This window comes from Ambystoma mexicanum, chromosome 12, assembly GCF_040938575.1.
Source record: "Ambystoma mexicanum isolate Mex_15411 chromosome 12, UKY_AmexF1_1, whole genome shotgun sequence".
NCBI classification, from domain to species: Eukaryota; Metazoa; Chordata; class Amphibia; order Caudata; family Ambystomatidae; genus Ambystoma; species Ambystoma mexicanum.
In genome coordinates, this window is record NC_090936.1 from 61,812,889 (window position 1) to 61,839,705 (window position 26,817).

General features: G+C 48.8%; 2 protein-coding genes across 3 annotated transcripts in view; both read right to left on the reverse strand.

Moving 5' to 3' along the window:
* The window catches only part of GXYLT1 (glucoside xylosyltransferase 1), a 169,460-nt gene that overhangs the window by 129,080 nt on the left and 13,563 nt on the right, over positions 1-26,817 (reverse strand). The window contains exon 2 of one of the 2 annotated variants that reach the window (XM_069627989.1): positions 23,491-23,583. The exons of the other annotated variant lie outside the window; for it this stretch is intronic. Within the exon in view, the coding sequence (XP_069484090.1) occupies positions 23,491-23,583 (93 nt within the window). The remainder of the gene's footprint in view (positions 1-23,490; positions 23,584-26,817) is intronic. 2 annotated transcript variants of the gene reach the window in all.
* LOC138513278 (small ribosomal subunit protein eS12-like) lies at positions 22,382-22,871 on the reverse strand. The gene has a single exon (XM_069627991.1). The coding sequence runs from the start codon at positions 22,791-22,793 to the stop codon at positions 22,398-22,400; it is 396 nt and encodes a 131-aa protein (XP_069484092.1). The 5' UTR covers positions 22,794-22,871; the 3' UTR covers positions 22,382-22,397.

Consider the following 26,817-nt stretch of genomic DNA (forward strand, 5'->3'; position numbering starts at 1 on the left):
TACAACACTGGCTACAAAATACGGGAGTAAAGTAAAAGCGGCAGCCACCCACAACTCACCCAATTCGAGAAATTCCTCACCACATGAAGGGGCTAGAGGCATGGAGTTGAACCTTCATAGGATTTTGAGCGAAGCTACCCCCCCACCCCCCAAGAGTCATGGCCCTACACAGGTCACTGGGAGAGGAAGATTGGAAGGGAAATTACTAGGGAGGAATAGGAGAGACTGTGGAAACTGATACAACGGGTGGCCTGGGCCTCCCAATTGCAAGAATGTTGGTACTAAATATTACTGAGATGGCATTATACCCCGGCGCGTCTTCATAAGTTCTTCCCTGAGGTCGCGCCAGACTACTGGAGAGGTTGTGGGGGGGGGGGGGGGAGTAGGAACAGGATCCCATATATGATGGTGGTGCCCCAAGATAGGATCATTCTAGAGAGCGGTGCAGGACTCACAAGCCCAGGTGCTTGGGGAAGGGGCAGGGGCTCCCTGTAGAGGATTATTTGGAGCAGACAGGGAGGCAGAGGAGAATCAATGCAGGGGAAGGACAAAGGCTAGGGCGATACTTACCTTGGCAGCCATGTTGCTCATAGTCCAACGATGAAAAGGAGAGGCAACCCACGATCCAGCACTGGATGTGCAAAATCTGGGAACTTGTGGCGTTGGAATGGGCAGCGAACGGCATGAATAACAACCTATCGCGATTCGCGAGAGACTGGGGCGAGGTTCTGGCATTTCTAAGGGAGGATTATAGAGCCCCCAGGATTAAGGCTAGTTTTTGAATGGGGCAACAGGTTACATGGATCACATGGGGAGGAGGGGGGGAGTTGGGAACTAAGGGTGAGGGTTGGTGGGGGAGAGATAGGGGGCGGTCAGAATATCGTTGAAAACGAATAAAAGGAGTTTTATTGCCTGAAATATACAGGTAATCATTTCAACCCACAGCCATGACTAAAAAGTCATTCGCCCCCTCAATTCTTCATGTACACACAGCACACTATTTCTTACTCACTAATGGCTAGGGCAGAGTATACATTTTGAGGCCTGGAACAAAACACTAAAAGGTTTGAGTATGGATTTGATTCCAAATCTGTGGAATTTGCTGCCACGTCACCATCAGAGTGGTCTTAGAGCGCTGAGCCGTGTTCATGTGGAAGCGAATTGGAACATTGTCAAGGGTGGCAGTCAGACCATGGTCTATGGGGTGAAAATGAAATCGGGTTGAGGGAAGCACAAAAGGGGAAGATTGGAAAATGTTAGGGAGACAAAAATTGATCGCGTTAACTCATAACATGTAGGGAAATGAAAACCCAAGACTAAGTGATAGCGACTGTTGGGGTATATGTGCAGCTTTTAGTGTTTGGACCAGAAAACAACGTAATCAAGAAATAAGTTGTGCTTCTTTTTTTTAATATATATTTTTTTATTGTTGTTTTTGATGGATCATCCTTACAACACAAACAATTCCGCAGTAACAATTACATAAAATACAATTTCATACAGATAAAAACAGACATAATTCGATAAAACATCACAAAATAATATTTTTCCAATTTTGCATATACATTTGCCTGTCATAAACTCAGCACTTACATAAAAATAATAATCTTTTACATCAATTCTTGTTTCTACGCTGTACTTTTCTTCTATCATTGCTAACATTATTTTGATAGACTGCTGCTACCCAATTTGTGGTTTCATTCCCACACCAGTAGATCAATCGTAAATTGTCTGCCACTCAGGTGCCTCGTACCACCCTTATTTTACACTCATGTGTGCATCATCCTTTCATATTCATTATCCGATTGCTTGTAACTTGTTGACATTCAATGATGCACATAAGTGCGTTCAACGCATAATATAATGGTAGCACTATTGCTTAGCTCCTGTGAGCCTAGACCTTAACACGTTCAAGATTATTATCTATAATTGTTACAAAATGAAACAGCTCAAGTAATAGTGATTTCCTATACCCCCACATACAATGTTACCATAGGGTTTCTAAGTTAGCACCAGTAACAATGTTCACATAGACTCCAAGATATTTCCGCCTATCATTTTCCAAAAAAGACAGTCTAATACAAGATGTTTCAAGGTTTCGCTTACATTATATTTGCAGAATCTGCAACTCTCATCATATGGCGTCCCACTAAGATTTTTCCAATGTTTCATGCAGACTTTAGTTGCCACATATATGAGTGGTAGGGTTTCTGCTTGTGGTGAAACTTAGCATATTCTTTATATGCTTTGTAGTTCCCAATCAAATCTGAGTCATGTTGATACAATTTCTTTTTTACAATCTGAGGACGACCTACCAAATCATCTGTATTCATTGCAAACATTTCCAGGCTCTGTTGTAACAATTTGCAGGCAAGCTGCAAAGATTTTGGTTTGCCATTCACTATCATAATAGCCAAGTCCTTATATAGTGAGTTCTTCGATGGATGTAACATTTTTGCAAAATTAGAGTGCGTCTTCGCCATAAGAACTTTGATGGTAGCTATGAAAGCCCTAATTCATAGCTGATAATAGGATTAGGCAAAGAGATGGGTAAGTGCAGAACTTTCTTCCATATCATACCTTGGATATTGTTCAAGACAGATCCAATAGATAATGTACACAAATCTAAACTGTATAGGATAATTGCTTCCACCTTGAGAAGGTAAAATTCAATAAGCGGAATTAAAGAGAACCTACAAACCTTCTGATGTAGTATCTTCATCTGTGCGATCAGGGGCATTGTTTTGATGGAAATTGCTGTTTGCCATTTTGCCAATGAATCGGTATTTGTAAGGTTATACCCTAAATAAATCATACCTAATGCCCGTGGGATCAAAATCCTGTTGGTTTGCCATCGGTACGGTATCTTTTTTTGTTGGTGAAGACAAGAATGTTTGATTTTGCTGGGTTTACTGTGTGATTGTGTTTATCACAAAAGACAGAAAAGTGCTACTATTTGTTTTGTAGCCCAAACAGAGACCGGTCAAAGAGGATCACTTTGTCCGCGAATGCAAGCCAGTTAATACACAGATCCCCTAATTTGACCGGAAAGGAGTCAGAATGTGACCATAGTTTGTCGATATCGGCAAGGTACAAATTAAATAGGATAGCCGCTAGGTTGCACCCGTGTTTTACTCCTATATATGTAAATATAGGGTCTGTTATACGCCCAGTTTGATCGATTCTTACCCTGTAATTTGTGTTGTTATGCAAAAGGGCAATCATGGCAATAATATGTGCTGGAAAGCTTGCATTTTTCCCCATAGAATTTCCCTGATGACGCTATCAAAAGCTGAGGAAAGATCTAAAAGTGCCATGTAAGTTGGACCATTATGCTCCTTACGAGAGGTTAGCAATAAGTGCGCTAAGATTGTTGCATTCAATTGGGTACCCATCCCTTTCCTGAATCCGGTCTGAAAACGTGATAGAATGTGTCTGGTGGAAATGACTTCATTAAGCTCTCTAAGAATTAGAGAGGCAAATACCTTTGCTAACACATCTATCAGCGTAATCGGTCTGAAGTTACCCGGATCATCGATGGCTCCCTTTTTATGCAAAGGGATCACTGTGGCAGATGACCAAGAAGCTGGCAAGTTTTTTGTTTGAAACAAGTAGCCATAACGACGTTTCAAATCTCCGGCCCATAACTTCGGGACGTCTTTTAGGAGACAAGGCGGAATTCCGTCTAGATCTCGCTTTGGAAAGTTTCAGATTCCTAATCACCAGCTCAATTTCTTCCGCTCCCCAAGGATATCTGCTTGGTAAATCTGCCACCCAGGATTGAAACTTACTGTGATTACATTTCTTTGGCAGTGCATATTTGTTTTGAAAGAACTCAATCCAGGACTCCCCACTCACAGCAGAGCGCATTGCAACGAGTGCTTTTGCTATAGGGTCGCTTGGAATGGCCCAGACTTCACACATTTTTCAAGTGGTTAGATGGTTAATCATTATTTGATTGTTTTTAGGTAATTGTCGAATTTCAAGATTTTAATATCAAATTTTATACTTTACCAAAATTGCCTTTTTGTCAATTAAATGATCTGTTGCATTCTTTGAGTTCTTTAGCGAAGCCCGGATCGCAACATTTTTCTGTCTTTTCCTTCTCGCAATAGCAGAATTGAATAGCCCAGGTGAGTCCTCAATGTGTGCAGGAGGTTTCAGAGTTGTCAGATAGATAAGATGTTCATGAATCATCTGTTCGTTCCTAAGGTCACCAGACCTACATTCACCTGCAGATATCAAATTAGGGTCGATTTTTACAATATCTCGGCTAACTAGGAAGTTGAGTTGCCTACAAAGTGCTGGATTCCACCTAGTAGATGGAGCATGCCTATCCATTTCTGGTAAAGCCAGCGGTTTTAGTAGTTTATACTCTGACAAACTGAACTCAATAGAGCACTCCAACAGACAGTGGTCACTGAAACTCAGGTCCGCTATTGAACATGGAGAAGCTGTTCTAGCTAGCCTACTCGACAGGGCCATATAGTCGATTGTGGACGAGTTCATACCCCGAGACCAGGTCACTATGGAATCATTAGAAATAAAGGGAATCATTTGCATGTCCCACTGTTCAAACATTTTTACCCACAATTGTCCTCTCTCATGCGAAACAGTAACATAACGATGATTATGCATTTTACTCTGAGGGTAACTCGTCATTAAGATAGAATTAAAGTCATCACCTAGTATTATTTGCACATTTGGTGTTTTAGCAACAACATCCATCAACAGAGTATTCAATCCATCTAATCCATCAATGTGGATTGCATTAGAATTCCAATATAAGGATATAACCAACAAAGGGTCACTCAATAATCTACACAGAGACATTGCAATGGCCAGCATCTCGGAGGTAGAGTACACCCGCCGTATTTTCATAGAACACACATTTTTCATAAGTTGTGCTTCCCTTATTGGCCAGCAGGGCGTTCCTGGAGGAAGTTAGTAGTGCAATGTTGATATTACGTAAAGTCATGGTGTGGATGTAGGATGGCCTTGAGGGGTGCCCACGTGCCTAGGAGTTCTGGGGGCTAATAAGCATATACTCATATTGGATTCCATGCTGCAGATAGGTGCGAGGGGTTTGCAAAAAAGAAAATGAGGACTTCCCAAGAGGCCAGGGAGGTGAGGCCGCTACCCAATAGTCCCCCTGGGGGTGGATCTCATGGGTAGGGAAACCCTCCATGGAACCAGTGACGATCACCTTGGGAGAATGCAGTATTCCCCTCCTTCATTTCTGTTCCCACCTTCCTTTCACCGTACTCAGTACCCTGAGTTCCCGAACACATAAATCTATCTGTGTAGAGTTGAGGAAACCAAGTCCCAAGAGAATTCTGAGACGAAGAAGCGTGATACTGAGTCTTTGATTTTTAACAATGAGAATTGGAGGGGCGTGGCTTGAGGCACCTACGATGCAGATGCCTCTCTAAGAGCTCCGTGGGACGCCCGGCTTTCTGCCATAAAATGCCCAGTTTTTAGCCTTACTGCAGCATGGAGACAGCCAGCTCTGCAGCAGAGCGCCTCGGGAGCCTGTAGCCCAATTTTGCGGGAAAATCAGAGCTGTGAAGCCCCAGTTCTCTCAACCATTGGGGCTTTCCCTGGACCCGGGCCTAGCGGCCAAAATGGCGGCAGTGTGAGGGACGCAGAGCCGGGGGGCCGAAGACCGCCTCAGAGACGTTTCCCTGCTCCGACTCTCCAGCGACTCCCCAGCCCCCCGGCCTGCCGACTGGGACTGCAGCTGAGCACCCCCGGCCACGAGGATGCCTGGAGGGTGGCCGCAGCCCCTCCCCGACAGAGCCCTGTGTCCTGCAGCCCGAGGGTCACGCGAGGCCCACAGACAACGAGAGGGTACCCCAGTGGGCTGTGGGGCCCCGCTCCCCTTCTGCCCAACACTTCCCTGAACGAATCTACGCAGGTGCCGCCGGGGCTGCATACAACGAGGAGGAGCCCCGGTGAGGTGCGGGAGTCTGGCTCCACCTCACCCAGCACCTGCCAGAGTGGCTCTCCCCTGGTGCTGTCGAGACCTGGACCCTCCTGGGGGAGCGAGCGCGGACCTTCGGTGGTGGCTGGGCCCCCCCCCACCAGCTTCTCGGCTGAATGCCCCATCGCACCGGAGGGCCGCAGGGACCTCGCGCCCGGGGGGGGGGGGGGCCTGCGTGGCCCTGCTCCCCCCTACCCAGCGCTCCTGTCCTGGTGCCGCCGGAGCCGCACACAACGAGGGGGAGCCCCGGAGAGCCACGGGTGCCCGGCCCCTCCTCACTCAGCACCCGCCAGAGCGTCTCTCCTGGAGCCACGGGGACCTGATCTCGCCTTGGGAAAGCATCCACGGGCCGGCGGTGACTGCTGGGGGCCCTCTCTTTTTCCCCTAGCTTCCACAGTGAGGGCCCCATCAGCCCATCACCCCACCATCAACAAGCAGCCCAACGGGGGCCGCAAGAGGCGTGGGGGAGCCCCGGAGGGCTGCAGGGACCCCGTGCCCAGGGGGGGACCCTCGAGCGTGCCCTGCACCTCCTAACCCAGTGCTGCAGCAGGAGCCCCCCTCTCCTCCAGCTTACCAAACAGAGGGCCCCATTGCCCCACTAAACATTCAGCCACGACCAGGGCAAAACAGCAGGGGACCTGATCACAACTGAGACCAGGAGGTCTCCGGGGCCCTTCTCGGCTGCTGCCCTGCCGCCGGGGATGCTGGGGAGTCGACCTGCGACCAGGAGAAGCGTCCGGGGGGTTTGTGTGGACCCCGCACTGACTCTCTGCCTTGACCACTTGAGCTGATCTCCGGGGCCCCACTGCGTCGCGGAGGACCCTCGCCCTCCCCCCGCATGCAACCGCAAACCCAACACCAGTCGAAGCTGCACCCTCTCCCAACCTCCCCCAACCTACGCACCGCCAGCAACGCCAAGAGGACCTAAAGCAACCCTGGGGTGAGGACCCCCCCCACCCGAAACACTGGCCCCCTTTGAGGCCACATTCACCAGATCTGAGGTACACTTGAGGTGTCACTCCCTCCATTACACCCAACCACTACCAACCGAAGTGAGGCCCCAGGCCCTGGCACACCCTCCCAGCATGAACCAGTCTAGCCCACGCCACTGTCTGGGCCCTCCCCACCCCCCACTTTGAACATACCACTCAAGCGGCAAGCGGCTTGTTCAGCATTCCATCCACGATAAGAGGATCCAAACCCACATGACCAGCCAGCTACTCAAACGCTAAAATGTCCAAGCAGAAGGCCCGAAAGTCAGCAGACATAGCCAATCTGCTGCAGCTGAAGGAAAAATCTAAACAATCGGACCCCCCTCCGACTCAACCCCCATCCCCCACGAGACCCCAAGGGCTATGGGCCACAAAAGACGATATCCGGGCCCTCCCCTTGCGCAACTGTATGACAGAAGTCACAACCAAGATAGAGGGCCTGGACGGCCGAGTGGAGGAGGTGGAACACAGGGTGGTGGACACAGAAGACCAAGTCATGGAGCACTCCGTCCAGATTGTGGAACTGCAACGGAAACTCCAATCCCTGGAGGACAATGAAGAAAGCATTCACTGCAAACAGGAAGACTTGGAAAACAGAGCCCGCAGGAATAATATCCGCATCAGGGGGGTCCCTGCTGCAATAACGGACCATCCTCTCCCTGCCTATATCAGGGACCTCTTCCAAACCCTCCTCCCAGACTGTGATAAATCACTGCTCCTCCTAGATCACACTCACAGACTGCAAATCCGCAGGAACACCCCGTCTGCCGCTGCCCCCGAGGTTATCACCAGAGTTCACTTCTTCAGCACGAAGCAAGAAATCATGATGGCCAGCCGCTCACAGGGGGACCTCACATACCAGGGGGCCACTATACAACTTTACCAAGACCTAGCTGCCTCAACCATCCAACGTCGGCGAGCCCTACGACCACTAACCGCCTTCTTGCAGGAGCGGAAGATCAGTTATCGTTGGCTCTACCCGGCCTCGCTCCAGTTCACATTCGAGTCTCAGGCAAGGGTGATCCAGGCTCTCGAGGAAGCCTGTGGCATCATGGGGGATGAGCCCTCAACCCCTGAAGAAGACCCGACCACCTCCCCGACGGACAAACCACGCAGCTCAACACCAAAGTCTTCGCGCAACCGCTGGAGGAAAGTCCCGAAGGGCGGGAAGCTCCCTGCCACACACGACTAATAATTAACAGGCATTCTCCATGCCGGAAGCTATACTCTCGGCTACCGGGCGTGCCACGCAATGCCCTAGCCAAGTGGATGGACAGTCACTCTGGCACGAGGCCCCTAGGGCCCATTTTGGTTGATTTTGTATTTTTATTTTTTTGTTGGGCTGGGCTCCCTCCCGGCCCACATGGTTATTGGGCCGTGTTTGGCCCTGGTTGGGTTAATGCTAAAACCCGGTTGCAGCTGACTCACATCTACCACCCTCCACTGGAGAACTCCCACCAGCTATCAATCAACCCCCTTCCACTGCACGCCTAACCACTGAAGGCGACCAGCAACCCTCTCCCCCTCCACACACCAAGCTACGCTATGTCTCGCTGAATGTATGGGGCAGGAACTCGCCCGCAAAACGCAAGTCCACCCTCCGCCGCTTACAAGACCTCCAAGCATCGGTAGCGTTCCTCCAGGAAACACATCTTCTAGTGGAAGATTTCTCCAGGCTCCGGTGCCGGGCTTTCCCGACCCAGTACCTGGCCTCGGGAGCTAGCAAAAAAGGAGGCACAGCGATCTTGCTGGCGAAAGGCACACCCTTTAAGGAGAAAGGGACCCTGCGGAGCCCTGACGGCAGATTTGTGGCAGTTAAAGGGGACCTGTACGGCCAACTCCATACGCTGATCGTGGTCTACGCACCAAACGACGGTCAATAGTCCTTCTTTACCGAGCTGGAGTCGGCTCTCCTTCCCTTTCTCGAGGGCCAAGTGATCCTGGGCGGGGATTTCAATAGGGTCCCCAACCCCTTGCTGGACAGAAAAGGTCCGCCATCACCCAGGGACTTCAAGATTGCTCTGAGCCTTTGCCACCTGTTCAGAACCCTGGGGGTGGTGGACACCTGGATGGTCCTCCACCCTGACACAGCAGACTACTCATTCTTCTCCCATGTCCACCGCTCCTCATCCCGAATCGACCTGATCCTATCTAGCCCACAGCTCCTGCAGTTCACAGACGAAGTCAAAATCGGCACAAGGGCTCTATCTGACCACTCCCCGATCCTCCTCACTGCAAGGATCTTTGACCCAGAGCCCCCTGAAAGACACCGATGGGCCTTATATGAACCGATGTTACATGACATGGCGGTTCGTGACGCTATATCCAAAGCAATTAAGAACTACTTTAAGGAAAACCCCCCTGACCTCACCTCAACAGTTACAAGATGGGAGGCCATGAAAGCCGTAATCAGAGGGGAATTAATAGCCCAAGCCGCCGCATACAGGAGGAGGCAAGCACTGTGGAGAGGTCAGCTGGAGGAGGAAATGGCTGAGGCAGACTCGATCCTGAAGAAGAAATGGTCACTTAAGGCGGCCAAGCGGGTGAGATTAGCCTGCACGAAACTGGAGGCCCACTATGCGGAGGACACAGCGCAGTCCCTGATCAGGACAAAGCAGAGCTATTATGTAAATGGCAATAAGGCCAACAGATACCTGGTGAGCAAACTAGCCAGAACCCGCAGACAAAACCACATCATCGCCCTCAAGGACCCAGAGGGCAGAACCCGGTATGGGGAAAAAGCTAAACTACAAATAGCGGCTGCTTATCTAGCTAACAACCTGACCTCAGCCCCCCCGCCCGCAGGCTCTCCAGGAACAATTTGCAGCAGGTGCCCGGATACCGCAGCTCTCGGAAGCAACCAGAACCGCCTTAGAGGCCCCAATCACCACTGACGAGGTGGAGGAAACACTCAAGGCCTTGAAACCCAGGGTCCCGGGCCCAGGCGGCTTCCCGGCCAAGTTCTATAAACTCTTTCGCCCCCTGCTTCTGAACCCTCTGACAGAGCTTCTCAACTTCTTCCGAGACACAGGACCTATAACCCCATATATGCAGGAGTCCACGACAATCATGCTCCTGAAGCCAGACAAGGACCCAAAAGAATGCTCATCGTACAGACTGATATCGCTGCTTAATGTGGACGCAAACGCTTACTCAAAAGTATTGGCGAACAGGCTGACCCGCGTCTTACCATCCAATATAGGCCAAGACCAGGCAGGATTCATCAAAGGCAGAAGCACTGTAGACAACATCCGCCGAGCACTTAACCTCATCAAAGTGGCGTCCCGAAACCAACGAGACCTGGGAGTCCTGACCCTAGACGCCACCAAAGCCTTCGACAGGGTAGACTGGAACTTCATGCGACTCACCTTAAAGGCATTCCGAATTGGCCCAGCATTCCAAAGGATGGTGTTGGCCAATTACATAGTCCCGAAAACATCACTGAGACTCAACCAAAAGACCTCCACCTCGATCCCGCTCTCATGCGGAACAAGGCAGGGCTGCCCTCTCTCACCGCTGATCTTTGCCCTGGTCATGGAATCATTCCCCCAAGGGACACGATCCCCGCCCCCGAGGCCATTTCCCTAGCCCCCCACCCTCTGCTGCATCCACTGCAGTTAGAAACTTAGGTTGCACCATGGACACTGACCTGACACACTCACACTACATTAACACCATATCCAAATCCTGCTACGTTCACCTCTGTGTTCTCAGACGTATCTTCCCTTTCCTTGCCTACCCCCAGAGTCATTGCAATAATGTCCATTTTCCTCTCCCGCCTACAATACGACAACTCCCTCTACCAAGGAGCCCCTGCCTATCAACTCCGAAAGCTCCACAGGGTCCAGAACTCTGAAGCTAGGCTCCTCCTTGCCCTCGGACACAGAGCAAATAACCCCTGCCCTCTGTGTTCTGCACTGGTTCTCGGTCAGACGACGGTCTGCTTTCAAAGCCAAGTGCATCACTCACTGTGCCCTCTACAGGACAGGCCCCGATTACCTTCAACAGAACATCACCCTCTACCAACCCAACAGAAATCTGCGTACAATACTGTACTCCTGGGGATCCCCCCTTCAAATCAACCAGAATAGAAGGTTCCACCTTCTCCGTCCAAGCCCCCACTATCAGGAATTCAATGCTGCCTAACATCCAAAGCATTGAGGACCACTTGGCATTCCGGAGAGCCCTCAAGACATGGCTATTCCCCCCTGCACCTTGAGCCAGATCACTCTAGGCAGGCCGAGGGAGCAACAAACTTCCAGGCTCTCACCAAATGACGGTAAGAATAATCTAATAATCGCCAGCAGAACACAGGCGAGAACCCATGTCACAGGTACGAAACCAAGAAACCAGCAATATCAGACGGGTACATATCACACTTCCATGCTTATGGAAGATAGCCGATGGCAAGGCCACTCACCTGCACACATCTGCAACCATAATGCATTCAAAACGACACATTGCACAACACCTCTGCCGTTACAATGCAGCTATCCCTCACAACAAAAATTGGTCTATTTATTTATTTTATTTATAAAGCGCTCAAAGCCCAGAGGCAACTAGGCGCTGGTACAAAAGGAGGATGGTTACAGGTTTAAGGAACTTACATAGTTACATATTAACACATTACATTATATACGTAATGAATCTACTACTCTCGCACTCTATCTCACCAACTACAAAGCACCCATCCATTTGCCAGCTCAATATGGGTAGCTAGTAGGGACATGGCCGCCCCTACCCAATTTCCCTTTGGCTAAAATGCACACATGCCTTCTAATCTCCTCTGACGAATTTCCGATACCTGGACTTCGGTCCCCTGAGTGCGTTCAACCTACAGCGTGTTGGGACCATACCAATGGTGAAAGTCGCTATACAAATGAATACTACTACTATAAAGATGTGGGATAAGGAGGATGTATTCATTGCGCAATGACTGCTACTTCGCCACTTCAACAAATTGTCCTAAAAGACAGCTCTTGAACTAAAGAGTATGACAAATATTAATCTTTAGCACTTGATACTATTATTTGAAAATTGTGTCATCACAACTCCCAATAAGATTCCAGAGGTGGGAGTGATCTATTTTGAACCCAATTCTATTTTTTTGTTTTTGAACCAAATGGAAAGCAAATTCATCATTAAAATGAAACAAAGGAGTGATATAACTCATGGGTAATTTCCGTTTAATGCATGATCAAAGTTCTGTCACTCTAGTCAAGTGTTCAGGAAAACTGCTAACAGAGCGAACCCACAGTGAGAGGGTGTCATGAAAGATACGGTTACTGGAATGTACGTTTTAAAACTGAAAATCAAAGAAAAAGGAATACTGAGGGATACACAGGACATCTTTGAGTGTTTAATGTGAAAACAAGTGCTACCCTAAAAGCAGGCACTTGAATAAAAAACATATGCCAGTGTGCCTAATCAAAAGCATAATTATGGCTCTGCGTTTCAGTTTTTACAAAAAATATAAACCTGCCAATGCTGACCGGTCATGCTTTGCAGGACAACAGCTAAGAAGACTGTTGCTGCCTCTTCTGCTTTTGTCCGGACAGTCCGGGTTGCCCCTCCCTGTTCCTGGGAATTAGAAGAGGCAGCCTGGACTGAGATTTCTTCTGGTTTTGCCTTATGCAGAGACATCTGAAATGCTGACCTCCCACTTCTTGCCCTCCAAACACATGAGGAGTTGGAATGGGATAGTGGTTCCCTGCTGCTCTCTTTACTTCTCTTTCCCCTCTCTGGCAAAGTATTCAGTGATGAATTCTGGGTCCCCTGACAGCTCTCTGACTGCTTGAACCCGGTGTCCAACCCGGTAATCCCAGAGGCCACAGATAAATGTAAAGCAATTTAAAACCTCTTCAGCATTAAGCTAGATAAAAATCAGACAGCTTATTGCTGTGTAAAAATTGGAGCTCCCTACCCGTTCACGACCCCACTTTGCGCGGCACAACCCTGGACAACATTCTTACCCCTTGCAACAGCCTTCCCTACGTCATCATAAAACAGTTCTCAGGATTCACCTTTACCCCCTCCTACAAGCAGAACCCCTCGATTGATCAGGGGATCTATCCAAGTACCTGAAAAACAGGATTAAACCGCTCACTCCACAAAGGTCCGCCTCAAGAGCCAGACGACTATTCTATCGGCCGATAACTAGCCTTCCGTTTATTGGTAAAATCACTGAGAAGGCAGTTGACAATGTAGAAGTGGGGATGCACTATCAACACACCAAACGTAGCCGGAAATATAGGCTCCGAGAATTGTATCCACATGAGGAGCTCTGACAAGCTGACTGAGGTTAGGCCATTATACTGAACAAGGCCCTTCTTGCATTTCACCAGCATTCTAACACTACTAAGTATAACATTCTGCCGCATTAGGCCTAATGTCCGACACTAAGATGACAGGGTCTGCTGCTTTAGAGGTAGTTACTGATATTAGGAGAATAGGTTTCGCCATTTACAACACTAGGCCCATTTCTGAATGTTGTCATTTACTAAAATCAAACTGCAGTCCTGCTTCCCTACACGGAAAACTATGAAGCCAGAGCCCATGGTGATGGGGCAGAGCATGTACTATCTATTCTTGCGAGTATTCGTACCTGACTGCAGCTTCTCATGAAGCTGAGCCCAGGACATTTGAGCATTACACAAAGTCATAGTTTCTGTCCTTGGCGCAGAGCAGACAAACACAGGAGTTACTAAAAGGGAATTATTTCAATATGAACAAAGATCCTGTGTAGAGATGGTGCCAGAACACTAAACCAGGCAAGTGCTTCTACTGCCCTCTATGGAGTCTTGGGACTGCTGGGTATATGGTAGGGCGGCTTAAAAGCACACATACATATGAGGAATTAATTAATTCTCCAAGAGTGGTGCCTTAGTTACACTTCAGATGAGGCCACCTTCTTCCCAAGAGATATGGGGCCTCATTACAACCCGTCAGGTTTGGACCGTGGTGATTCCGTAACGGCGGTAACAAAGTTTCCGTGTCCGCAAGGTTGCGGAAAGACTGTCCGATTACGTGCTGTCGGTCGCGCGCACCACACGGATGCGGAAACGTTGTTACCGCCATCACGGAAAAAGCCACGGAAATGGACATAGCGCTGCCACAAGTAGCGCAAAAACCTTGTCCGCCTCCGTCGCCACGGACACAGAACCGGAACTACCATGATCGCCAAAACAGGAAACAGAGAGGCGGCCATCATATAAAGCACAATCCATTGCCATCCAGAGTCAGCACAAGCAGAATCCACACTGTGAGCAGGCAAAAGGGACCACCAGCATGTCTGCCAGGATTCCAGCTCAGAGGCAGCGCAAACAGCGCTTTAGTGAGGCAGAGCTAACTGTTCTGGTGGAGCATATAGTGGAGCATGCAGAGATGCTGTTCAGTGCCGATCAACGGCGTGCCACACAGCAGCGGAGGAAGGAAGTGTGGGCAGAAGCAGCACGCAAGTGCACTGCTGTGGGCGTGACTGTGAGGAGCGTCAAGGACTGCCACAAGCGGTGGGACGACCTCAGGCTGAGGGTTCGGAACCTGATCTCCACACACCGCCAACGCAGCAGTGGGACAGGTGGAGAACCCCCTTCCCCACTGAGGCTGCAAGCATGGGAGGAGCGTTGCAGCAGTGTCCTCCACCTTGAGGGCATCCATGGGATCGGGGAGGCTGAGGCAGGAGTGAGCCCACCTGCAGATGCTGGTAAGTGGTGAAACATGAATGCCACATGAGAATAGGTTGATGGCATGACTGGGCTAAAGGACCCATCAACAACCCCCCCCACCGCCCCCAAGCAGTGCTTGACTGGGCCAAATGACCCATTAACAACCCCCCAATCCCCAAAGCAGTGCATGACTGGGCCAAATGACCCATTAACAACCCCCCCCCCCAAGCAGTGCATGACTGGGCCAAAGGACCCATTAACAACCCCCCGACCCCCCAAGCAGTGCATGACTGGGCCAAATGACCCATTAACAACCCCCCCACACCCCAAGCAGTGCATGAATGGGCCAAAGGACCCATCATGATCTGTATGGCAACCACTATCACAACAATGCATACCCCCAACAATCAGATGCATGTAACTAACACTATTGAATGATCAACCTGTCTGATGCATGTGATGCACCCATCAGCCACTCAGCACCACCACAACACTAATTGCATGTCCTCTGTGTCCCCACAGCTGTGTCAAGTGACAGTGATACTGCACAACAGGCCAGGCAATCTGCACCGGCACGTGTCCAAGTCACCGCCCCTGCACAAGAGGATGCTGCCAGCAGTTCGGCATCTCTGCCCCCAGTACCAACTGCAACAAATGTGCCGGCCACCACCACCAACATCCCCAGCGTCTCCACGCTGCCTGAGTTAACACAGGTGCCACGGGAACCCATCATGCCCACCCAAACCAACACAGAAGGCAGCTGCACTGCAGAGGCGGCCTGTGGTGACAACAGTGCCCTGGCAGAGCACTCCGATACTGGGCGACAGGGGGAGATGCCCACATTTGATGACCTGGGATCCTTCCATCAGCTGGAGTTTAGTCCCACATCACTCCGAAGTCCCATGAGGTCACCCACCCCATCTATGGCAGAGCTTAATTCCCGCATGCAGCGGATGGAGGAGCAGCAGGCTACCCTCACCCAGCTGGTGGAGAGGCAGCTCAAGGAATCTAGGCTGCAGCAGGAGTGCTACTGCACGTCAGTGCGTCGCCAATCACGGTCCATTGGACGCTTTGCCAGCACTATTGTCACCATGGCAAGCCATGTGCAGGAGGGTAATGACAACACCTCCAGGCTCATAGAGTCCATGTTGATTGGGCAACAGGCAAATATTGCACGTATGCCATCTATACCTGATTCTGTGCCATCCAATACCACCACCCCATCCAGCTCCACTACTGCCAGTCCAAGGAGGCACTCGAGTCGGCTAACGGGGCTCTCGGGCAAGGATGCACAGGCACAGAAGCGCACACGGAAGTGATGGCATGTGTGTGGGGCACTGCAGGACACACGTGGACTTGAAGGGTGTGAGGGGTGGGTACGTTTGGGTGGTGGGTGGGCACGGTTGTACAGCTTCCCTAACCATTGCACCTCATTCCCTGTTAATTCATCAATATATCATCATTTGAAATCAAAACATACATGTGTGGACATCTATCATTTCATTTGCAGTACAACAAATCATTTATTGTCATCACCATGTCCATGCATTGCTGTGAATGTGCTGTGTCTCAAAAGTAAATGCGAATCAGTTCATCCCGTGCTCTTTGGCCATCAAGTGGACCCCCAGGGGGAGGGGGTGCCATCCCATCCCCATCCCCATCTCCATCCGCATCCCCATCCCCATCTTCTTCATCTGCACCTGGATCTGGGGGCATTGGGATGTTCCTGCGCAGGCAGAGATTGTGCATCATGGCACATACAAGCGTGATTTTACCCGTCTTCACTGGGCTGTACAGCAGTGATCCGCCAGATCTGCTCAAACAGCGGAACCGGGCCTTCAGCAGTCCGAATGTCCTCTCAATCATTCCACGTGTGCGGACATGTGCCCTATTGTACGCCTCTTCATGCCTGTTCCTTGGTCTCCGTACAGGTGTCATCATCAATGGTGTGAGTGCATATCCAGCATCACCTACATGGGATGTAGATGAGGGGACATGTCAGTGTTTGTGGTATCATGTCTTAATCTGATGCTGTGCTATTTTGTATCATTGTTCATTCATGCATGTGTGCCATGCAGTGGTTGCAAGTGTTTATTGGCCATCACAGTGGATGTAGCCAAATGGATATTGACCTACACATTTACGTGCATGTGTACTCTGCCCTGCGGGTGACATTTGATTGTGAGTATGGCATAGTGCAGTGATGTGCACACATGGCAGAGTCACTCCACTGTAATGAAGTAGTTAATGCAGGATGTCTCATTTACAGGCATCAAGTGCATAGGGAGGGCAGTGTTCCATTTGTGGGTGGGTGTTTGCAGTAGCACAAGGCGTATGGGACAATGACAGTATCGGCTGTGTGTGTCACGTGGCAGGGTGTGTACGGGCCCACTGTGTTGACCTGTCATGTCTTCCTTTGTGATGTTTGGGATCCGCTGTCTATTTGGTTGATGGCAGGGGGGGTGATGCATTGTCAGCTGTACTCACCTAATAGCCATTTGTTTTGTCCAGCATAGCATTCCATGTACCGTGGCAACGTGGAATTCCGCAGTACCATTGAGTCATGGGTTGAGCCTGGGAAACGTGCGCAGCAGTGTGTTATCAGTAGCGTGGCATCACATACCATCTGTACATTCAACGAGGGATACCGTTTCCTATTGCGGAACACCATCTCAATTGCACGTGGTACTGTCAGCTCAATGTGGGTGCAGTCAACTGCACCGATGCAATTTGGCATGCTTGCTATGGCATGGAAGGCCAACTTGGTGGCAATGACCTCGGGGAGGGTACGGGGTAGGGCTATGTGTTCCGACACATGGCGCAACAAGGCATCCAGTACCTGTACCAGGATTTTTGAAAAACAGGGTTGTGATATGCCGTGCAGCTCACCAACCATGTGTTGATAGGTGCCAGTGCCAAGGAAATGCAGCACAGACACAGCCTTCAGGGGGGGGGGGGGGGTGGCGGTGGGGGTATCTATGTGGCTGCTGATGTTGTCCTCAATCATGGCAGTGATGTACAGGATTGTTAGACGGTCCAGCCGGTATAGTGTGTGGATCTGTCCTGGGGTAAGGTTCCAGGGTGAGGCCCCGATGCGTGTTATTGCAGGCTGCCTGCGGGGTTGTGCCGGCTGGACAATGGGGTTTGCCATAGGTGCAGGGTTGGCTGGTTGGCGCCTGCGCCTCCTCCGCCTCTGTGCTATTTCCGGGGCCGCGGGTCATGATTGGGCGAACGGGTAAACGGTGCCGGTATGGTTATACCGGCAGCGTTAATTCCAGACCGGAGCACTTGTAATGAGGCCCATGGGGTCTTGGCTAGAGCACTGTGTGCCAGAGAAGGCAACATGTTACTCTAAGATAGTTGCAAAAGGTTATGTTAGAGCGTGAGGGGCTGCAAGGCATGGGACTGAGAGGGTTGCCAAGATGACAGGTCCCATGGGGGAGACACTCAGTTTCAAATGTGTTTCCACATGGGGTTAGTTTCACTTTTTCTGCCAACTATGCAAGGGGATGCACTCACTACGTCACTAGAATTTCACTAACCACTAATTCACTAATTCAATCTGCAGCAGGCCCGTGCAAGCGGGTGCCGATGCATCCGTCCTTGGTCCAGGTGAGTGCCCCCTCCATCTTGCTTTCTTTACTTTTCCCTTTCTTTCTTGTTTCTCATGCTCTGTTTCCTGGTCTCCCTAGTAATCCTTTGCCCTCCCTCTCGGCTCTGTGCTCCCTGCCGATTGGCTGGTGAGTGTGGAAGCCTAGCTTCCTTGGCAACAGGAAGGCATTCCATCTGCAGCAGGCCGGTGCTCCCCTTGAAGCAGCTCCCATCCTTGTTTGTCCTGGTTCACCCTTGAGCGCCTATCAAGACTACCTACAGCAACAGGCAGGTAAGGTGGTCCGGGTGGGGGATACAGCCATTACTGTGTTCCAGTAAAACCACACCACTTCATTACCTTCTAATAATGGATTAGGGCCAGGGAATCGCTCTTTAGCTCTATTTTGGGGACATGAAATGTTTTACACTTAGATGGATTCTGGGGGTAGGAAATGTGTTGCACCTAGATGTACTTTGGGAGCAGGAAAGGTGTTAAACTTGGATATATAGTGGGGGCAGGAAACGAGTTACAATAGAAGAATTGTGAAGATTAGCCATGCAGCGCATTTAGATGGATTTCTGAAGATTAGCTGTGTGTAACTCTAGATCGATTTATGAAGATTAGCCATGCGTCACATTTAGATGGATTTGTGAAGATTAGCTATGCATCACATTAGCTTTTGAATCTTATTCCACTCAGAAGCACACTATGGGCCTCCTTACGAGGTTGGCGGTAACGTGCCGGTGGCTTCCAGCCCTGTAACACCGATTCCAGTGCCGGACTTCCCAATGCCACCGGACATTACAAGTCCCAACCGTGCGAGAAAGTCAGGCACCGGATTTTGTAAGTCCCGATTCCCATGGAGTCGCATGGGACTCCATCGGAGTGGGGAGACGGAAGCACCGGCACGGTTGCTAACAGTACCGGTGCTTCCATGACAACTCTGCCTACCGGGGCCATTGCGCCTGGCAGGGTCAGACCCGTCATGCGCAGCGGGCCCAGCAGGCAGATTCGTAGTTGACGGTCTGGAAACAAGGGTGTCGGTAAGCTCACCGGCACCCTTGTTTCCGGACTGCCACACTTGTAATGAGGCCCTATGTGTCTGGTAATTGCTGTTTTGCAGAAAGGGGCTAGTGGAAGTAGCCACGGTATTGCACTTAAAGGAATTAGTGGGAGTCTCAAGTGTGTTGAGCTTAGAGGGATGGTGGGGGCGACCAGTGTGTTGCACTTGGAAAATTGGAGGGCACCATTGAGTTGCAGGTGGATGAGCTCTGAGGACACACTTAGAATAACTTTGAATACCCATGTACTAACCAACCTGCTCCTGCCCCCTCCAATATACCTCCCAAGTACTATACATGCCTTAAGCACTAGCCAAACTACTGCAAGAAACGTGAAGGTGTCTCCCTGACTTGGCCCCAGGGATCTGTCATCCAGGTGGGCAGGACACGGCCATCGCTATTGGATCCTGTTCCTGCGGGTGGACCAGAGAGGGAGGATCACCTGGATGGGGAGTCCTCGGGAAGTGGGAGTGGGACACCGACGGGTGAGACGGGGTATCCCCCTTCTTAGAACACCTTTTCCCATCCAACCACGTAGAATAATCAATGACACTATACCCCCCCCCCTTTACGACAAAAACTTTTGCACACCACGAAGACAATGGACTAATACCAGACCCGTTTACCTGACGTCCCCATACAAGGGTCAGGCAAAGTCAGGCAATTAACCAGAATCACACTCACCGGACGGTACTTTCCCTAACCAAAAGGGATAAAAGGTGGAGCACGAGTGCACACGACGAGCAGGGCACACCGCACAACTAGACAGCTATCCAAGCACGGCAGTTCAAGAGGAGGAGAAAGGCGTTGAGAATCGAAAGAGTGACGAGAAGAGAAGCGACCTTGCCCTTTTCAACCCTGACACGCAAAGCCTCTGTGGAAGGAACCGTAAAACAGCGAACAATAGGCAGCATGTCTTGCAGCATATGGCAACGGTACACAGAGCATGCCTATGCTGATATGCAGTGCAGAGAGAGACACCTGCTACCGTGGTACCATCCTTGACTCCAGATACAAGAAAAGCCAGTAGTTCATCACAGCCAGTGAGTCGAAGGGAGACCTGATAAGACACCGAACTGTGTTGAAAAAAAAGATGCAAAGTAAGGAAAGTTCAAAGAACTGTTAACATTAAGGGAAAACAAGCTGCAGGGGGGTCGGGCACCTTGTGGGTGCTCACTCGAGAGACTCTGGTTGATCCCGCATTTGTAGAAACTACCAATACCAGAAGTCCTTGGGAGTGCCGCAAGGAAATGGTCAAAGTGGTCATACAGAGGTCTAGCAAAATCCTCTGTAGTCTTTGACCGACAAACCATTGGAAAGATAAGCGAGATGAATCCCAAAATGTTAGAAAACAAAAGGAACATTGGGACCAGGAGTGAACCCGACAGAGGGAGTTCTACAGAGCATTGTTTAATAAGACTTTAAAACTCTGAATGCAACAGAGAAATCTTTGGAATACAAGCCGTAGTGAACCCGACGGAGGGAGGCTAACATTCGAGAGGGGTTTGAGCCCGGAAGAGGGGGTGCTCAGGGGTGAAGTCATCACCCAACGTACATTAGAAAGGAACCTTTTGTTTATTTTCTAACACATCAGGTCCTTGGAGGCAAGATACTATTTGTAGAAAAACGAGACTTAACCACCAATGGTCCTGAGAACGGAACTGTCGCCTCATGCTGGGAAAGCTCAAGTGTGTGCTATGCTCAGATGTCCCGCCTTGTGCCATGGTCAAATCATGGGGAAGCGACACCCTCTGCTACCACATTCTGACTTATCATTTACAAACACTTCTTTCTTTATTGTGAATCCTACCCCACACTCTTTTTGTATTTCGTTTTAAGGATTGGCAATAGTTTTAGTATAGACCCTAGATTTAGGTTTAGATTAGGCATTTTTCCCACCTGCATATACAGTTTAATAAACACCCTTGAACTGTGATCACTTGTGTCTGTCTTTACTGTTGCCATCATCAGTTCCTTACACTACACACAAACACCCCCCCAAAATAACTAACACTTGCATACAACAAAATCCCAGGCACTGGACCGTACCCCTACGGATACAACAAGCCAGCGCACACAACCAGTTACCTGCCAAACTACAGATGAAACATACACCCAACATAACAAACACCCACATTCAACAAACAACCCAGACACTAGACTTTCCCCTTACGGATACCAAAAGCCAGTGTACGCAATCAACCCATCTGCAAACCAACACACAGAGACGCCGCTCCTGGTTCTGGGCCTATCCTATCATTTTACTCTCACTGACCCACCCGCCCTCTTTTCTTGAAGAGCCAGGTGAGCACCTGGAGACCGCCACAGTGGTGGTAGCGGTGTGTGGTATAAATCCCCATAATTACCAATAAAATGTGTTAATGTATGTTGTGTGTAGGTGCTTATATAAGTGGGAGCCAATGGGAATTAAGAAATTGTAATATACCCGATAATTTGTATTGTATGTTAATCTTGTGGTTTTGCCTTTAAATTCTATAAGCCAATGTGGGTGGGTTGAGTTTTCAGTTCCACCGAGTTGACTGGCTCTGCCGGCCTTTTAATTGCATGCATTAAAGCATTTTTCTTTGCGATTCGTGCCTCTCATTATTGTTTCCCTGGATAGAATTTTTTGGGTCTAACCAACACCAACCAACTCCATAATCGATGAACCAACATGGGCAGCTGTGACTCGATTTAGATCCAGATGTAGCATGGAAACTGCCACCATCCAGGTCATAGACAATTCTCTCCAAAATCCTGAATATGGGGGACTCCTGCCTCTCCGCATTTGAGACTGTTTACCAGTTCACACTTACAGGCCCGCTCGCAAATAGAATGGGGTTCGCAGGCGCAGCCCTCAACTGGCTCGCCTCCTACCTCTCAGATAGTTACAGAGCAGTTCAGATGGGTACTTCCAGACCTGACTGTCACCTGAGAAGTCCCCCAGGGATCAATACTCTCACCAGTGATCTTCAATCTATATATGCAACCACTTAGGTCACTTTCCAAATCTCACTCACAAATATGCAGTCAATAGTCCATTACAATGGACAAAAAGTCTGCTTCTAATGCAAAGTCTTCCATTTTTGTTTATTTGTAGGTTGTTCACTTCTTTTTAAAGTATTCTTCAATGACATCCTTAGCCTGAGACTCTTTGCCATAGTCCTTGACAACGACACAGCTGCAGCCAACCACCTTTTGGGGTTTGCCTTCTCTGTCAATTTTACAAAGGCCAACCCACTCACCGAGCTTCTTGTTGTCGTCAACTTTAATCAAGTTGATTTGGTGTTCAGCACAAAGTGCCTCGATCAGCTTGACACACATGGGATCGTCGCAGTTTGAAGCAAGTACACAAAGGTGAGCTTTACGTTTATCCAAAGCCTTAGCAGCTTCACGAATGCCACAGGCTAATCCATCATGGATGAGTGTGGTCTTAAGCACCTCCTGCAGAGCAGAGTTGACATCCGTTACACCTCCAGCAGAAATGCCTTCCTCGGCCATCGTTGGACTTTTTGTCAGGCAGGTTTCACCATTCGAATCTCATCGGCGGCGGGGAAAGAGCATTGTCTTATTTATGACAAGCTATGTACTAGAGCGCTTTGCCCAGAGGTGGCTCATGCATACTGGGTGATGCCTGATTTGATCTCCAACTCAACAAATCTTTACTTCAAAAACACTACTAACGCCATGCCCCTCTGCAATCCGACTAACCCATCCTCCATTTATACTCTAACCCTGCACACCCCTCTAAAGCAAAGGCAAATGGGAATGCTGCCATCAAAGTTTTATGCTAGTGTCATTCTACTACTAGAAAATTGATCTAACACAGTATGTTGCAGCTCGCTGTGCAAAGTGTTGAAAGGAGGTGACATCCCACCTGCATTTTAAGCCACTAGTGCCCTCAATTAGTAACGCAGCTGTATTGAAAATGAAAACAGACCATAAACTGATGTGCATGGACCCTGTTCCATGTGCATCCTGTTGCAGGCATTCAGGTACTAATGTAATATTTGATTTGAATACATGTGGAAAAATACCAGTTGCTTAACTTACAAGACATGTAAAAAAAAAAAAGCATAAAACTGACAATAAGCATAATGAATGAGGCTCTTCGAACTAATGTAATTAAAAATCAGTTTTCACAGTCTCTATCTACACTGTCAATCAAGTTGCAAGTCTATTTAACATGAGAGCCTACCTAAGTGCAGATCCCCAAAAGCAGTTCATTCCACAAACATCAGAAGGCAGCATCCAATAGGGGTTCCAGTATGAGACTGAGAAATCCTTACACCTGATAACATAAGACACAAACAACAAAACTAGGTGAATTATTTCAGTGGCTTTCCTTTTCGTTGCCCTACAAAATATTCTTATTTTTTGTATCATTACGAGCCGGCACAACAGTTGCCGGGCAACTTTAAAAGCACATATCCCCTCACAAAAGCATGTTTCTTCATATGGATCAAAAGTGCTGCAGTGCTGGATCAGGACACGGTGCTCCTTGGGTTTCCAAGAAGAGGGCCTGCGCACCCAGGTCTCTACGCAACCAGCTAAATCAATCCAAACGTGCCATCGGAAAAAGACTTCTGAGTGTTAGCTGCTTTGAAAACAGAAGGAATGGCAAAACAGATTTGCAAACAGAGGACATGTCCACTTAAATAAGCCACCTTCCTAGTTGGAGCCATCATTAAGTTGCCAAGTTCCTGGGGGATCCAGATGACGTCCTTCTATCTCTCTCGTTGTCCCCCTTTTGTGTTTCCCACATTCACTGTTGCACAACCAACTCTTTATCCTGGCACTTCCGTCAGGCAGCTTGGCACCCCCAGATGATCCTCCAGGTTCACAGGAAGGGATGTTTAAAAACACGTTTGATGAAGAACCAATGCCCTTTATGGACATGCACAAGTTATAAGAAGCCACTATACAAGAAACTGCAATCAAGGAAAATTGATCCTCATCACAGGCAAGTTTTACTCATTCCGATCAGCATTTGTTTAATTCACTACCAATGATTCAACTCTCATGTACCTTTGCATTTGTTAGTTTGTTTCTAGCCTTTTGTCACTCCTCTCATCTCCCCACCCGTTTCCCCATTTCCTTTTCTCCACAGACCAAACTCCACTTTAACCTTGGAGGTGATACAGAGCTCCACTACTCGGACAAGTGTCAAGACTGTAGTGATGATGGGCACTGTATGAAAGCCTGGTAACATAACATATGTTGAGCATGGATGGAATATGGGATTTAAACCTGCTAAAAGCTTAAGAACTGTGGCCTTGATTCATAGAATTATTTGTGTGTAAAACAGGGATTTGCGCACAGAATGGCACGCAAATCCCCAAATTTACACGCAAATAATTCCATGAATCAGGGCCTAAGAGTATCTGAGTCACCGTAGAGAAAACCTTTTCTTATTCTTATCTTCAGCTTTCATTTGGACTTGAAACTATGGGACAGGAACAACAGAGGCAATAGCGCTGCTTCAAGCAACATGTTAGAAATAGACAGGAGAATGCATGGAAAGACACTAACAGTATATTGTATCCTAAAAGACGGTGCAATCTGTAATCGCGCTATGAAAAGGATCACACTCACTCGCCCCCCTGCAGACACTCCACAGGATTAGATTCCATGCTTGCTCTGGTGGCACAAGCATGGAGATACCCTGGTAATGAACATCACATTATATCTGATAACAAGGGTGAGGACAGGAATTTAACCAGATGGCCATGGATGCCTACAGAGCTTTCATTTTCTAGATAAACCAGCCAAGGATTTATTGGGAGATAAAGGCACAATACACAGGGCAGGCATTTAGATGAAAATTATTATACATTATTATAAATAGGGTCAGCCACTCAAGACATCATACAAGAATCCTCTGTTTCTTGCAGGAGATAGTACCGTCGTTAGAACCCAAATCACATGAGGACCTGAAAAAAGGCCAACTGATCTCCAGATGATTAGCCGGTGACCATGTTTTTCTTGTTAAATAGTACATTGGCCATATAGGCAAAGTTATTACAGTCGCTTTAGACTCATTTTGAACTAACTATAGTTTCAAGCTACTCGCCAGCCATAAGAGGTAATTGGACACCCCAATGTTACACATACACACAGCACACTATTCTTACTCACCAAGAGTCAAACATAACTAGCCAATGGCAAACAGTGAGTGCACATTTTGCACGCCAGTGTGTGCGTGCATCAAGTTGCTATCACAAGTAGGGATATTTGGTCTCTCTCTGAATCTCTCGTCAACTGAAGTCTATGCGCTATAGAGCTCTGCAAGCAACTTTGTCCTAACCATGGTCTCAGGGATATAGTGCCTAGTTGACTTCTCTACCCCATTCAAAGTCTTGGGGATATCGCACCTATCTTTGCCACAATTACAGTATCAAGATACAGTTCCCATCTCGCTATTTGTAACCGTGAATTGCCCACTTCTTCCTAATTCATGGGATATGATGCCCACATCGCTCTCCCGAGATATGCGAGGGGTAACAAATGAGAGGCGGACACAAAGTGTTAATATTCTCAGCATTAGCCATTTTATGAACAGAAAGAGGTTTGGATAAAGGCCTCACTTACCCTATCCTAAAGCAAATGTCCCTTCCTATAAAACTAAAATAGGCTGACCTTGTGTCCAAACAAAATCTGACCCTCACACTAACACACAATACAAAGGTGCAAGGTAAATGTTCCAGATGTCAACTCAGCAAAAATGTGCAAAACACAAATATATAACTTAAACAAAACAACCCTTGACGAGATTCCAAAATGGCGACAAGAGGAGAAAGACGCGCGTGAGCTCTCCCCTCCACCCCCCCAAGTAGCAGAACCAAGAGGCAGACATTGATTTTAAGAGCATTTGGTGCGTAAGAAGTGTGGCCGTGTGAACAACGCAACGGCCAGGCGAAGGGAGGGGCAGGTAGGTCCTACAACAACGAAGCTTCCGAAGTCGGGTGGAAGACGTTAAGAGACACCCTCGCACCCAGGAGAAGGAAGAACACCCCCTGAGCACGGAAGGGAGTGTCCCATACAAACGAGTCGGACGCTGGGGGAGGCGGAACGGGAGGCGCCCAACAGGCCAGGCAATATCACACAGAGAAAGGGAAGGTGATCAAGAAAGACTCCCAATAAGTAGGGTCGAATGAACAAAGGCTAAGGAGATTCCACAGATTCAAGCGGAGCTCCTCCCAGCAATATAAGAGACTCTGTGAGCTCGGAATAAATAATTAAAGATATACTGTCCAGAGAATAAGATAAGGAGAAGACAGATCCAAAGGAGTAAGGAGAACACAAGAAAAAGCCTGGGGTACTGGGTGAACGAGGAGAACAAGCCGGAGGCTCTCCTCTCAGAGGAATAGTGAGCCCAGACAGCTCGGGACTCAAGAAAGACAGGAGAGAGTCCAGCAACACCAAAGACCTTCCAGAAGCTGAAACGGGCCAGAGATCAAGCCAACACCACTGTTATCAGAGAACAGAACCACAAGATAACACAGCGGGGGAATGTCAGAATCAC